A 13,773-nucleotide genomic window follows, 5' to 3' on the forward strand; every position below is an offset into this window, starting at 1 on the left:
TAGAGAAGAAAGCGGTTCGATATCAGACACATTGATAACGAGAGTCAATGTTATTACTACCCAGGAAAGATGGCAAAAACTACAACAATAATAATGGTACATGTTACACACTGAGGCAACAAGCAACATTTAAAGTTAGAACATTTAGCACATTATTCGTTTAGTTTAGTTTGCTGTAAGATACGATCAAGCTGTATCAGGGGAACTTGATTAAGTATTTTATCTTACCTGTGGACAAAAGCTTTAATGTCTCCGTATCTTTCAAAGTAGATTTACTTAACCGTTAATTGCAGAGCACAGACAGTCAAGAAGTGCATGAATTAGGCAAAGGGTAGAAGAGAAACAAAGATTAAAAAATACATAAAAATAGTTTGAGGAGCCGGGCAAAGAATGATATGAGAGAGGACGAGTCCTCTAGTGAGGTCGGATGGTTAAAAGCTCTGATTATTTCACTATCAATTAATCTGCTGAAGCTCCTCAAACTCTGGTACTCATATCATCAGGACATCTATTGTCCCTTTCTGTGTCCATATCCCCCCACACGCCTCTGCACCGTCTCAAGTGGCCCATCAAACAGAGTTCAGAGCTGCAGCAGCTTCTAAAGAATCTGTAACTAACTCATGGCATGTTTAAAAGCTTGTTTCAATGAGCCAGGGGTTTGACTTGTTGAATGGCTCTGCTGACTGCACTGGGATACAGAGCTTTACATCTCTGATCTGAGATAGTACCCATGGTACCCTGTTTTTCAATTATTGTACCACGGAAAAGGTTTCTTTTGGAAATTGTGTTTCAGTAATGAAATCGCTTTGTTATGCTGCTGTCAAAGTTAGATTGTATATTTGCCCAAACCTCCCTATGTTTCCTCTGAGACACAGAGTGGAAACATTCCATTTGGAATTTATTGGCGTAACGAATGTTATCATTGCAGGAAATATTGGCTGGTGATAATTGATAAGGGCTGTGAGCGAAGGTGGAGAGAATCAGTTTTTAATTCCTCAGCCCGAGCTGTTAGCATGCTGTTCCATAGGCCCAGAGGGAGAGGTTGGCTGATGAATGATTCCTATTTCTAAGAGTAATTACCCACACCCCCTTTATTGCAACTGATCAATATGTGAATTAATGGAAGAATGCATTTCAATTTAAAAGATGTATTCTCCAAGATATGGACTTGTTTGCTGTACCTGCGGGGGGCATTGACAGACGCCATTCAAATGTAACAACTGATAATAGGCAAAAAGCCTATTTATTTTAGCTTTTGTTATGTTTCATGCATTTTCGCACACGGAATGAAATGTAATATTGCATCGTGAGCGAATCCTGCAATGGCAAATAGATTTTTTCTAACCAAGCTTTACATGTTCAGTAAGTCTTTCTGAGGATGACTAAGATGTGACATCTTGCAACCACAGCACAACATCTCATATTGTACCACACAATACAAATAATCTTCCTCTCTCTGTCTCCTTCCCACTCACACTCTCTCTCCTTAGCTTGTTCTGGAGCTGTCATTTGTTAATTCTGTTTACTGCCTTTGTCAATTGTCTGTCTTTTTTTACATCGGCTCCTCTATCTTTTGCCAAAATGGTTTCCTATATATATATATATATATATATATATATATATATATATATATATATATATATATATATATATACACTGACTAACATAGCATTGTATGATGAGTGGGAATGGGTACTGGAGAGGAAACCAAAAGGCTTAACGGGATGTTCATTGACAAGAGCAGCAATCAAACCTTCACCTTCCAATTATTTATCTGCATAATTTCAAAAAATTAATTATGGCAATGCTTTGTCGCACATCAGATGAAATACAGAAGAAGCCTATGAAAAAGGTATTACAGGTTAAAGATGTCAGTATTACTTAGTTTGGCTTAGACAAGTCTTAAATTTCAGGGATTTAAAAAAGTAAAAACATTTTTTGAATTTGTCATACAGAATTGTACACAGCACAATGTCGTGAAGTGTAGTCCCTGCATTTAACCCATGCTAGTATTGGAAGCAGTACGCAGCCACTATACAGGAAACAATTTAAGGGTTTGGTGCCTTGCTCAATGGCAACTCTGCAGACCTTTAAAGGCATAATGGCACATCGCCAACTGCTTGACCGCCGACTCTCCGTTCCCCGAACCAAGTCCATACGGACCGAACTACTGCTATGTCGCATTCTTAAAAATGATTGAATAAATAACAATGAATAATTTATAATAATAAATCCTTAAATTAGGTGACAAGTGAACTAGAAAAGATAAAATTAGAATGAGATTATAAAAATGATGTTCAGTTCTCTTAGATTTAGTTAAAAGCATCCCCTCAGCACCAGCTGCAGATGAGAGAAAAGTCTGACTGTGACAGAAGTAAAGAAACATGGATTGTCACATGGATGACTTTTTCAGGTCAGCAGAGGATAACAAAGACATTATTTTAGAAATGGCTTCCAAAAAGAAGTTTTTTTTTCTCTCTATGAACGGCTAAATTATTGTACCAGTGGGGTGAACAACTTTATAATGAGGAACCTTTGTAAATACAGATGGCATGGACCTCCGCAGTGCTCTGAACTGATAAACCCAAAGCATGGTGGATCAGTGGTCAAAATTAAATCAATACTTTTTTTCCCGCAGACATTCACACAAACTGACATATTAGAGATCTTTCCCCATAAGAACACAGATGGGGTGTAGTAGTTTCTGTCGTGCCTTTGAACATGTCATTGCATGCAGCACTGTAATGTGCCCTAACATCTGAACCATGTAATATAAAGATAATTTATAGGACTAAGCGTTATTGTGCTCAATGTTTGTGCAATTAGTTTAAATGTACGTATAATAGGGGCAGTTTTGCATGACTTCATTTTTATAATTAGCTTGTTTTTAAACCATTTTGAGTATTTTGGTTGCACACTCTACGCCACTATCTGCAGGTGCGATCGTATATACACACACACACACATATAATCACTTTGATGTAGTAGTAGTAGTATTAATTAATTCAGCTAATTGGATATCTGAACTGAGCATTAGTCATCAGTGTCTCGCTGTATTCCGCTTGACTAAGATGAAGAGTGTTTATGCTCCGTTGATTATACTTTAACAAAGTGTGACGCATTGTGCTGTCAACACCCACATGGCGGGACGTGTTTTCAGGCGAGTGTGTGAATTCTTGTTATTTTATTTGCATACATACCGCAGACACTAACATAAGTTAGCTTAACCGACGAACTCCACAACATATCCGAGAGTTCATTCCACTTAGCTGTGCATCCCCGTCACCGCTGGCTGATGCTTGGCCTTGATATCGTCCATTCCTCACCAGGTCTCCAACACATTGTCAGGAATGAGTAATGACACTTCTCAATATAGCATTGAGAGGGAAAATGGCAGAATGGACAAGGACGTGACTTTACTACCACAGCAACTGTGCACTCAGGTGACAATGACAAAGGCACCGTCTTTCTCTACCTCACACACGCAGTGACACACACACACACACACACACACACTCAACCATACATATACTGTAGTACAGTATATATGCATGGTAACACTGCAAACATATGTGCCCTCCTTTTTTAACGTCCAGTATATTCCAATCTTCTTAAAGGGGCTTTTTTCTTTTCTGGTCTTGACACTTTAAACTCAGCCTGCACCAAGATGCCCTAATGATCATTTGACAGACAGAGACAGACTGAGAAGCAAATGTATTAAGGGTGGATCAGGGTTGATGGTGCAGCAGTAATTTATGAACAGGACACATTAAAGATTCATGGCTTCCTTCTCTTCCGGGTGTCACCAAGCTGTACGAACACGATTTATCACACAAGCAGACTGCAGAGAAAGAAGTGTGAAGAACGGCTATTGCTAAGTGAGAGAAAGTAACGAGGGAGAGCTGCAAAGTGGCAGGTAAGAAGGTGAGAGGATGCAAAATAAGGCTGCACGTTATCTCCAGAAACCCCAGTGGTGCGCAGCCCCTGACGTGCAGATCAGACGGCCAGCTGAACATGTTTGTCAGCGCGTCTCGCCGTCCTGAGCCACCTGCAGAACCTTGATAGGTTTTTAAGCTCCATCACTCCTTCTCCTTATCCACTGTATCTCAGCTCAGTGAAGACGTGGATTTGACAGCATGATCTATCTTAGCCTTAACCCCTGTCACCAGTCCCCACATCCAGCCCCTTAGAACACTTCACAGAACCTGTTTGCCTCCCAACGCTTCCTCCCCTCCTTTACAAATATCCCACAGCTGAGACCTGTGCACGGTTGGATTGATTTGTGCGTCCCTGGGCTTCAGACTCAGGCCAGGTTTTTACAGGCATTGCTTAAAAGTCCATCAGCTCGCTTGTGAACAGGCCACATACATGTGCACACACCACTGCCTGTGCTCTTTAGACACAAAAATAGCTCTCATAGTTTCACAGTCTGTTTAACCGCTTCAGGTCCAGTTTTAGATTTGGACATTTGGAAGGTCACCCATCAGTGGGTTTGATAAGAGTGGTCATTTCAGAGACTACTGTGTGTGCCTTTGGTTTGTTCTGGTCGGGTTGTGTTTATGATTACTGTCTCATTGTGTTCCCTCTGACCCTTGTAGGTGGGAGGGAGGGATGGCCGAAGTGGTGTGTGTGTGTGTGTGTGTGTGTGTGTGCAGTTGCCCTCTCTGTCTGAGTGTCGGCACTGTGCTGTAAACAAACGGCTCCGTTTTTCCCCTTTACCTGTTCTCTTTCCGTCATTCTGACAGGGGTGAGAGTGGTGCCAGAGTCTCTGTCAGCCAAGGACATGAGTGTGAACAGTAAACATGCAAACAGTCCCCCACACACGCACACACACACACACAACCGCGGCCGTGTGCAGTGCACGTTGTCAATAAAGGATTGTACAGTACGCTATAAAAGATGAAGGACAAAGGAGACTATTTGCATTGCAAATGAAATCACAAAAACCTCAGGTCGGTATTTTGAAACTGTGTAGTGACTGTGACCAGGGCTCAACGACGAGGCGTGTTGCTGTGTTGTTTCTTTCACTCTCATTGTTCTGTCATTGCGGGGACTGCCTTTGTGTAGACAATGCACTATGATTGCATCGGGCAGATCAGATTAGTGTTAAGAATATTTACTGTTAAAGTCCCACTGAAATCCGATCTAGTCATCGATTTTCCTTTTTTTTTTATAGCTTTTCTATGATCAAGGAATAAAAAAATGTCTCACTGAAAATGTCAATAAATGCTCTTTTTCGGCAAAGCCTCTGGAGGACCATTTCAATGTCTGAGCTCTGGCAGGAAAAAGAGAGACAAAGTAAACAAACTGTCAGGAAACTGTAGCTTACAAGTCATGGGAAGAAAGTGTACTGTTCGAAGTGGTAATGAATGGTAAGAACCATTAGAGAATAAACAGATGGATGGAGTAAGTAACTACCTAACTAGCCTGCAGACTGAAGTTAGTCATGAGATTTCCCTGATGGATGTTAGTTTGGCTGCTATTTCAGCAAACCAACACACTGCAATACATGCATGCAACTTGTGTTGTGAAGCAGCAGCTGTCTGGCTGTGAATGTGAAATGTGATAGCACACTGACCTTACTCCTTTATGCAAAGATTTGATTAGCTTTATGAAACAACTTCTGCTCTTAGAGTTATAAAGTGGGAGGGGCTGCTGGTTTTGGAATTGTTTGTCCCCACTCTTTATTCCCATTTCAGTTTGTTCTTCAACCAATCTCCTTAACGTTACCTAAAACAGAAACACGGGACTCTTCCAGAGGAAGTACCGGTCCTATAGCATTATATGGTGACCACCATTTAATTATTTCAACTCTGTTTCCTAGATGTTTTTGTCCATCATTTTGCAGTGGTGGATGGGTCTTTAATACCCATGAGCCTCAGTTGCCATTGGTCATTCACACCACCACACCAATTCACCCACAATTGCGGCAGAATTTGAAAGTGAATTGATTTCAGGGGGACAACGTTTTTTCAGTGTTCTCAAAGCCATCATCTTTAGCTTCCACGTTAGCAGTGTATCTTTCTTTTTTTTTTCTTTCTTTTTTTAATATAATTTTTATTTATTAAAACAGTTCTTAGATTCTTGTACTGAGGTTTCATAATGATGCAAGCCATAGAAATGCTTCAACAATGAGTCCCTTCACACTTTCAGGACCAAGAGGGGCCAAAATAAAAGGACAATAAAATATGTGAAATACAAATGTCTGTTGTTTGGGTTTGGAACTTTCTTAAAAAGAGCAGATATGTGAAGTATGCTGTAGCACACACAAAAACAAGACATAGTTTGACAGGTGATTAACATCCCTACATCAATAATAACCAATATAATGCACATGTATTAAGGGAACTGAGGAATGGAAGATCTACAAGAAACCTTGTGATATCAGTGACGAGTTCCCTGCTGAGAGTAAACCAGAGACATAACATTCTTAGTATTACTGTGGGTGTTTTATTGGAGTACAAGCATTAGAAGAAAAGTCATCATTTAGCATTAGTATCATTATACTAATGATAAGTGATACTAATGATTGCCATCCTTGTAAGAGACACATTTACCTCACAAAATGAATACCGAAACCATGGAAACTATATATATATATATATATATATATATATATATATATATATATATATATATATATATAAAAGTCTAGTGCCTTGTTCTGGTTTCGTGCTTTCGTTGTTGTTGTAGTTTGTACTTTTGGTAGCTGGTGGCAGATTGGCTCTATATGCCTGCTATTGATTTTCTTCTGACCCGATTACTTTGGGAGATCAGGAGTAGTTGTAGTAGTAGAGCAGAACCGAGGTCAATGAAACAAAACTCACAGAATTTTATTGAAATTCATGTTAATCATAATTCAGTCTCTAGAAAGCATATGCATGTTTTTACGGACACATGTGTATGGGTATGGCAGGGCATTTGTGTGTGCATTCGTTGTCTCCCCGCGGCTCGTGGCCAGGCGTGCACACAGTTGACAGTCCGACCCTGTGGGTCATCGCCTCCATGTTAACGGCCAGGATTCCAGCTTACAGTGTCAGTGACAGACATTATTTTCATCACCATCCAAGCAGAGGGGCCCTCAGTGTATCAGTGATCCGAAAGTGAAGACGAATGGGAGAAATCTCTCGCTATGTTATACAGTAACAACCACGTCTTTGTTGTCAACAGCAGGATGGTGGAAGATGCAATTATATTATGCTATTGTGCTCTCAAGAGCAAAAATAACATTTCAGATTGGCTCCTTCTGCATGAACAACACAACTGCTCTGCCAAAACCCTGTCGTCTCTCATTTCTTCAGTCTTAACCATCTTTTTTTGTCTTGGTTGCTCTTGCTTTAATGCTTTGTTTTCTTCTTCTCTCCCTTGTCCTTATTCAACACAGAGGCTGAATAAATCAAACACAACCTTTGTATTCCTTATTATATAGTATCTGCCAACAACAATTTGGAATTGCTTTGCTTTGGAAATGTTTAAACATTTCAAAATGCATACTTTACTGCCTGCTGTGTGTGTGTGTGTGTGTGTGTGTGTGTGTGTGTGTGTGTGTGTGTGTGTGTGTGTGTGTGTTATGCCTGGGATGAGGGTAATGGCTAACAAGATGTTAACCAGTCATTTTGGTAAGTGTTCAGAATCTCTCCAGAATGTGTTCTGCTATTTCAAAGTTGAACAATATGGTTTCTTTTCTTTGTGTTTTAGGATATCGTGGGTGTTGGCCAGACGCTGCCATTCAGATCAAAGAGATCCCTGCTGATCCCTCCTATGATCGTAACTGAGAACCAGAGAGCTCCCTTCCCCAGGAAAATTGGCAGGGTAAGAAACACATCGTCCTATCGTAAAGAACTTTATCCTGACAAAACAAAAACAAAAAGCTTAGAAAACTCTCCAGGAGAGAAAATTGCCAAGGGTATAGGACCAAATATTGGATATGTACATTATTTAACGCTTTAGAAAATATAATTGTTATGGTCTGTCGCAGTTTGGTCGTTTTTTGTACATTTTCCCAATGGTGTTATTCAGGCCCACAAAAGAAAGGTATGATGTTCTGCTGCATATGTTAAACAGTTCCATAGACAGTGTTTGGGGAAATATAAAGATGGTGAGAGGAATAAAAGATAATGAAAAGAGAAAGAAGTTCTTTCAATACAATTTTATAACAACTGGGTCCCTTCAGTGATTGCCAGCCACTGTCATGGAATCAGATGCTTTAGAACTTCGTCTTCACTGAGTAATCTTTCATTTCACTGATCTCGTGTTCACATAGTCTATTTGAATTGTTTTATAGAAATACAATGCATTCCAGATATAGGACGCCTTTTCTTCCTCATTATATCCCATCAAGTATTTTGGGGAAATTATAATAATTTAATAGTTTATTAATAGTTTTAGCTGAGTGGGATTCAAACAGAGTTTATATCTCTTTCATCCTGATGAGATAAAAACCCACTAAGGGCGAACACTGAACATGTTGCCTTAAATAGTTTCTATTTTGTTCGACTGAGATAGAAAACACAGGAACATTTCCATCAGAGTTGTTTATGCCCCTTTCACTCACCGCCAGCGCAGGCTGAGCTTCACTCAAACTCCATTATCTTATAGACGTTTATCACTTATGCCAGTCTGTCAAAAGGTCTGACGCAGACTCTCGCTGCGAAGCTCCTCCTGAACAAAAGGTTCAGTGGCTGCAGCCTCGCATACTCTTCTTCTGACTGCTGCTGAGTGCTAATACATAATGGCTAAGGACTAATCTATGCACAGGATACTTTGCTCTTCATCTCAATCTGACAGTGACTGACTTGCTGTCCCAGATCAGTGTGCATGTCACTGACAGGGCTCATGACCAGGCTCATGAGAAGACAGCAATAACTTGCTGTTGTTGTTGTTGTTGTTGTTGAATGATGATGATCGCTATACCCACCAGAGATCAATGAAGTCTGCACCTGTGTATTTTCTTTCCAGGTGTATATAATAATGCCTTGAAATAATGAACAAAAAATAACTTAAATTTGGGGCTGCACGGTGGTGTCGTGGCTAGCACTGTCACCTCACAGATAGAGGGGCCCGGGTTCAATCCCCGATCCCAGTGGTCATTTCTTGTGGAGTTTGCATGTTCTCCCCGTGGCAGCGTGACTTCTCTCTGGCTTCTCAGTCTTCCTCCCAAAGAAACTTCAGGTTAATTGGAGGCTCTAAATTGTCCGTAGATGTGAATGTGAGTAGGAATGTTTGTCTGTATCTATATGTGAGATCTGGCGACCTGTCCAGGGTCAACCCTGCCTTCGCCCAACGTCAGCTGGGATCGGCTCCAGCCTCCCTGAATAGGATAAGCGGTTTGGATAATGGAATGGAACTTTGGTGCAGTAAAATATATTGTACAAAGCCAAGATTACCAAGATGCTTATCTGATCTCTGTCATTCCTTTTGTGAGTGTGTTGTGAAGCGACAGACATTGTCGTTTCTGCAAAAACAACAATGTCTGCTTTACACAACTTGTTCTTTTTTACTTGAGGCAGCCAAAGTCATGCAAATCAGGAGTCAGGAAACTAGAAAATTCAGTGAATACAGAGGGTGCGAGAGAGTGAGTGAGTTTCCCTTGACTCAAACACTTTTTATTTAAACATTTGACACTCATTTCTGGATGTCGAGATCAGATAAATCAATGTTGTTGTTTTTTTCAAGCGAGCTCAGTTATTTTTTCAGTTTTTTTTTTCAGTTTTTTTTTTCAGAAACATTATTACCTTTTCTTTCAAAAACATATTCTGTTGTGAGTTATTATTTTTTTTTACAAAATACTAGAATCCTACCTCTACATGTTTTCTAAAAAAACAAATCAAGAGCTTCTCTCCAGCACTAAAACAAACCAGGTAGTGTCATGAGAGTGGATGTAATTAGTAGCCACCTACTAATCCTTTTGCTGGCTCACAAGAGAAGCCTTTAATTCATTGTATGCTTTCATGATTTCTGAAGCGAAAAAAGGACCATGCTAAATTTAACTCTCAAAATAATAACTGGATCATACAGCTGAAGTCACTCCATATTGAAGTGGTATGTTTGTTGCTTCTACATTTATATGTTTATTCTACTGTGATGATTATACATTGTGGGAGCTTCCATTATTGACCCCTTACAAGGATAAGAAGGCCTTTTATCAGTTGGAGATACATTTGACGTTCATTCTCAGTGCAGCTTTTACCAAGCTCAATTTTGAAACTGTGAATCTGCAAAAACAAGCCAATCTTAAAACACAATGAAGCAATTAGTTGCGGTGATGAGTTCTGAAGCTGTCTCCTGTTATACATCACCAGGGCCGTGTCATATAAAAACATCTAATGACTGAGGTCTAGATGGTGTGTCTTGCTTATACATATTACAGCAGTCAAATACAAGTGGGATTTTGTTGCCAAGCTGAAGGGGAAGAAACCTTTTATCTCTCAATCTTCTCCAGTCATGATTTGATGTTCAATCTGTGAGTCACCCCAGACATACAGACACTGGAAGAAGCAGACTCACAGCATGGATTTAATTTAATATCAGTTTAAGACTAATGAGAACCTGTTGGACCATGAACATCTGCCGGAAGATTCGCGTTTGCCAAGTATTGACAGGGAACTACTACATTCAAGTTTGTCTCAGCCATATAAAAAAAGATCTCACAACTTTGACTGTGAAATGTGATTCTTGTCTCTTTGAGTGTGTGAGTTTCTGCAATTTGTGTGGTTCCTTTGTTACCTGCAGTTACTTTCTCCACTTCTCAGTTAAATAATATACTAGTATCAAAGGCCATAACACAAATTATAATAAAAACAGTTTTCAAGATTTTTTAGGTCCTATTACATGCTCATAAAGCAATACCTGTTTAATGTTTCATGAATAGATGATGAAACGCTTATGTCACACATGCAAAGCAATGTTTTATTGATATTTGAGGTGAGGACAGTTTCATTATTTTATTTTGTTATGCCTGCTAGGTTAATAACTAAAATACAATAAAATAGGAAACTGTCTGTTTTGGATATTCGTTTTGTGTTGAAATGCCTGAAAATGCCTATTATTAATGAATATCTGGAATGTCGAATGCAATTAAAAGCCAAATTAAATCAATTGTGCGTTTTCATTTAAAAAAACTTGTTTTCGCTTTTGTTAGGGACCAACATTCAGAGTATTAATTTAGCAGCACCCAACTATGATCCATGTAAAGATTGTGGATTAATGTCTCCCTGAACAGAAAAGGAAAGTCACTCTCTCTGTATTTGTCGCTACCCGAGCTTCTCCTTGCTTTCGCTACATGTGCGCTTTTAGTGCACGTTTGTGCTCGTGAGCGTGCCCCGCTGCCTCACGCTCTGCACTGCTGTTATCCGGCGGTTACAGCTGATAACTCCGTCACAACCCACGGCGTCGACACAGAAAGCTCAGCACCCACCCTTTGGTTTTCCTTCAGGTAAACAGCGCTACCTCTGTCGACTTTGTTGCTGTGATTTGCACTGTTGGCGCTGTTAGCACAGTCAGCTGCGAGCCAGTGGCTTAGTCATCGCCATGTTGAGAGCCATGTTGAGGCAATAGATTTCAAAATTTCAAATTTAGACACATTTTTAAGGCAAAATGCGGTGTTAGTAGATGAAGACAAAAGTTCCCAATGGAGACAAACCTCTTGCTCTCAGTTAACCTCATTCAATTCTGTACACGAGGGCGTCCAGTTGACAATAAAAAGTGTGAATCTCACACCTATGTGTGGTATTTTTTCGGATACCATCATGCCAAATTGTTGAGTTTTAGACCCGAGCAAGTTCCTGCATGATCCTCCAAAGCAGGGGTCAGCAACCTTTCGTATCCAAAGAGCCATTTTGACCTTTTTCCACCAAAAAAAAATTGTCTGGAGCCGCAAAAATGATTTGATATCACAGCTTCTGAAGTTTTATATATAGTCATATTATATATACAAAAAAACTATAGTTTGTTGTATTTATGAAATTATAGAACAAGAATAAAGAATTTCTTTTACATTGTATTGCTATTTTACCTGTTCATAACTATCAAACAAAAAATAGTCATGTGTCGGCTACATTAAGGTTAATTAAAAACACAACTATGCAGACCTTCAGTACTATCTATATTTGTGGCTCATGTGGTAGAGTGTTTGCCCTGTAACTGCAAGGTAGCAGGTTATACCTGTCCTCTTCACTGAGTTTTACATTTTAAACGCATATCTTTTGCTACGTTCACACTGAGCGTCCTCCTCACTCGAGCACCGCAAACGGAGGACGGATCTGTTTTTACTAACGGACGCCTCACTGTCTCATGAGTAGGGATAGGTATCGTTTGGGTTTTTTCCGATACCGGTGCTAAACCGATACTTTTAAAACGATACTGGTGCCTAAACGGTGCCTGAACCGATACTTTTTTATTGCCAAGGCAATTTTTTTTCTTCAAATTGAACAATATTATTAACTGTTTAAAGTATGCTATAGATATAAATAAATAAGTACATACAAAACACACTTCAAACTACAGCTTCAAACCTTTTAACTTCAAACTATAAAAATATATTTAAAAAAAGAACAGACACCAGTCCAATCAGGTGGCCTGATGGGACCGTGTGCAACAGAACTCAGACACTGTTGGATCCTAAAACTGCTGCTTTACTGGACTACACGTCATCATTAATATCAACTGGAGAGATTTGTTCCATCAAGCCGAGGACGGACGTTTAAAGCTCGTGCTCGTGTCTCCAGCGATCTCTGTGTGCGCGCACTGTGTGTGTGTGAGCGCTGGAAGCCCCGCCCCCTCGAGCCCCGCTCTCTGCATGCAGGCGGACAGAGAGCAGAGCAGCGAGTGTGCTCTGATCCGCTATTTTAATAATCGTTTTTAGCGTGCGGGCACCGCGCTACCTTTTTAGTATCTATGTACCGTGCAACTTTACAGAGTAGTGTAAAAAAAAAAGGATTTAAATCGGCTCAGGCACCGGAAGGAAGCACCGAAATCTGCGTTGCTTTTCGGTCCGGTAGGTACCGGACGTGTCGGTACCCAACCCTACTCATGAGCTGACACAGAACCAGCAGCAGTAGTGGAGTTTGGAGATGTGATCCACTTCCTGAAAGTAGATCTACTTTACTCAGTTTGCTGCAGCAGTTGAGGAATCGCTCTTCTGCACTCATCTGCGCGTGAGGGCGGGGCTCTGAATCACGAGTAGCAGCTGCAGGAGCGGAGGCTTGACAGCGACGTGACGCACATTTTAGTGAAAGAAATATTTAAACATTTATGTTTATTTTCACTGACCCAATATCACCTAAAACTCCAAGATAAGAGGAATTCCCTTTGAAAGTTTTTCCACTGGGCAAAAAAAAAAAGTTTTCTATTTTTTTTTTTTTTTTGTCAAAGCCTCAGGGAGCCGCAACAGAGGGGCTAAAGAGCCGCATGCGGCTCCAGAGCCGCGGGTTGCCGACCCCTGCTCCAAAGCATACTACTTTATTGTCACGGATTTTACTTGTCCAACTCGACCTCTGTTGAACAGCTCCAAGAATATGTGACACAGTTTGTTATTTATAAGGCAGATCATTAATTGCGTGTCATTACGTAATGCATGGAACTCCTCGAATAGCTCTTCAGTTAATTTTTCTCTCGAAAGAAACTGCACTTTTTCTGGTGGGAAGTCTATGTCGCAGGTACATCACTTCACCTGACTCATACACAGATGGTCAACCAACAACCATACATGTTGGACCCTGTGGGCTCTAATTTATCTTATCCTCTGTTAAGAGGCTTTGATGTATCGTTACGTTT

At 40.2% G+C, this 13,773-nt stretch overlaps 1 protein-coding gene across 1 annotated transcript in view; it reads left to right on the forward strand.

Annotated features, from left to right (window-relative positions):
* cdh13 (cadherin 13, H-cadherin (heart)) overlaps positions 1-13,773 on the forward strand; it is a gene marked incomplete at both ends in the record, with an annotated part of 275,810 nt that overhangs the window by 110,350 nt on the left and 151,687 nt on the right. Inside the window, one exon of the mRNA XM_079224117.1 lies at positions 7,699-7,812. Coding sequence (XP_079080243.1) covers positions 7,699-7,812 — 114 coding nt within the window. The remainder of the gene's footprint in view (positions 1-7,698; positions 7,813-13,773) is intronic.

The sequence above is a fragment of the Taurulus bubalis genome (genome assembly GCF_910589615.1).
Source record: "Taurulus bubalis genome assembly, chromosome: 9".
NCBI lineage: Eukaryota > Metazoa > Chordata > Actinopteri > Perciformes > Cottidae > Taurulus > Taurulus bubalis.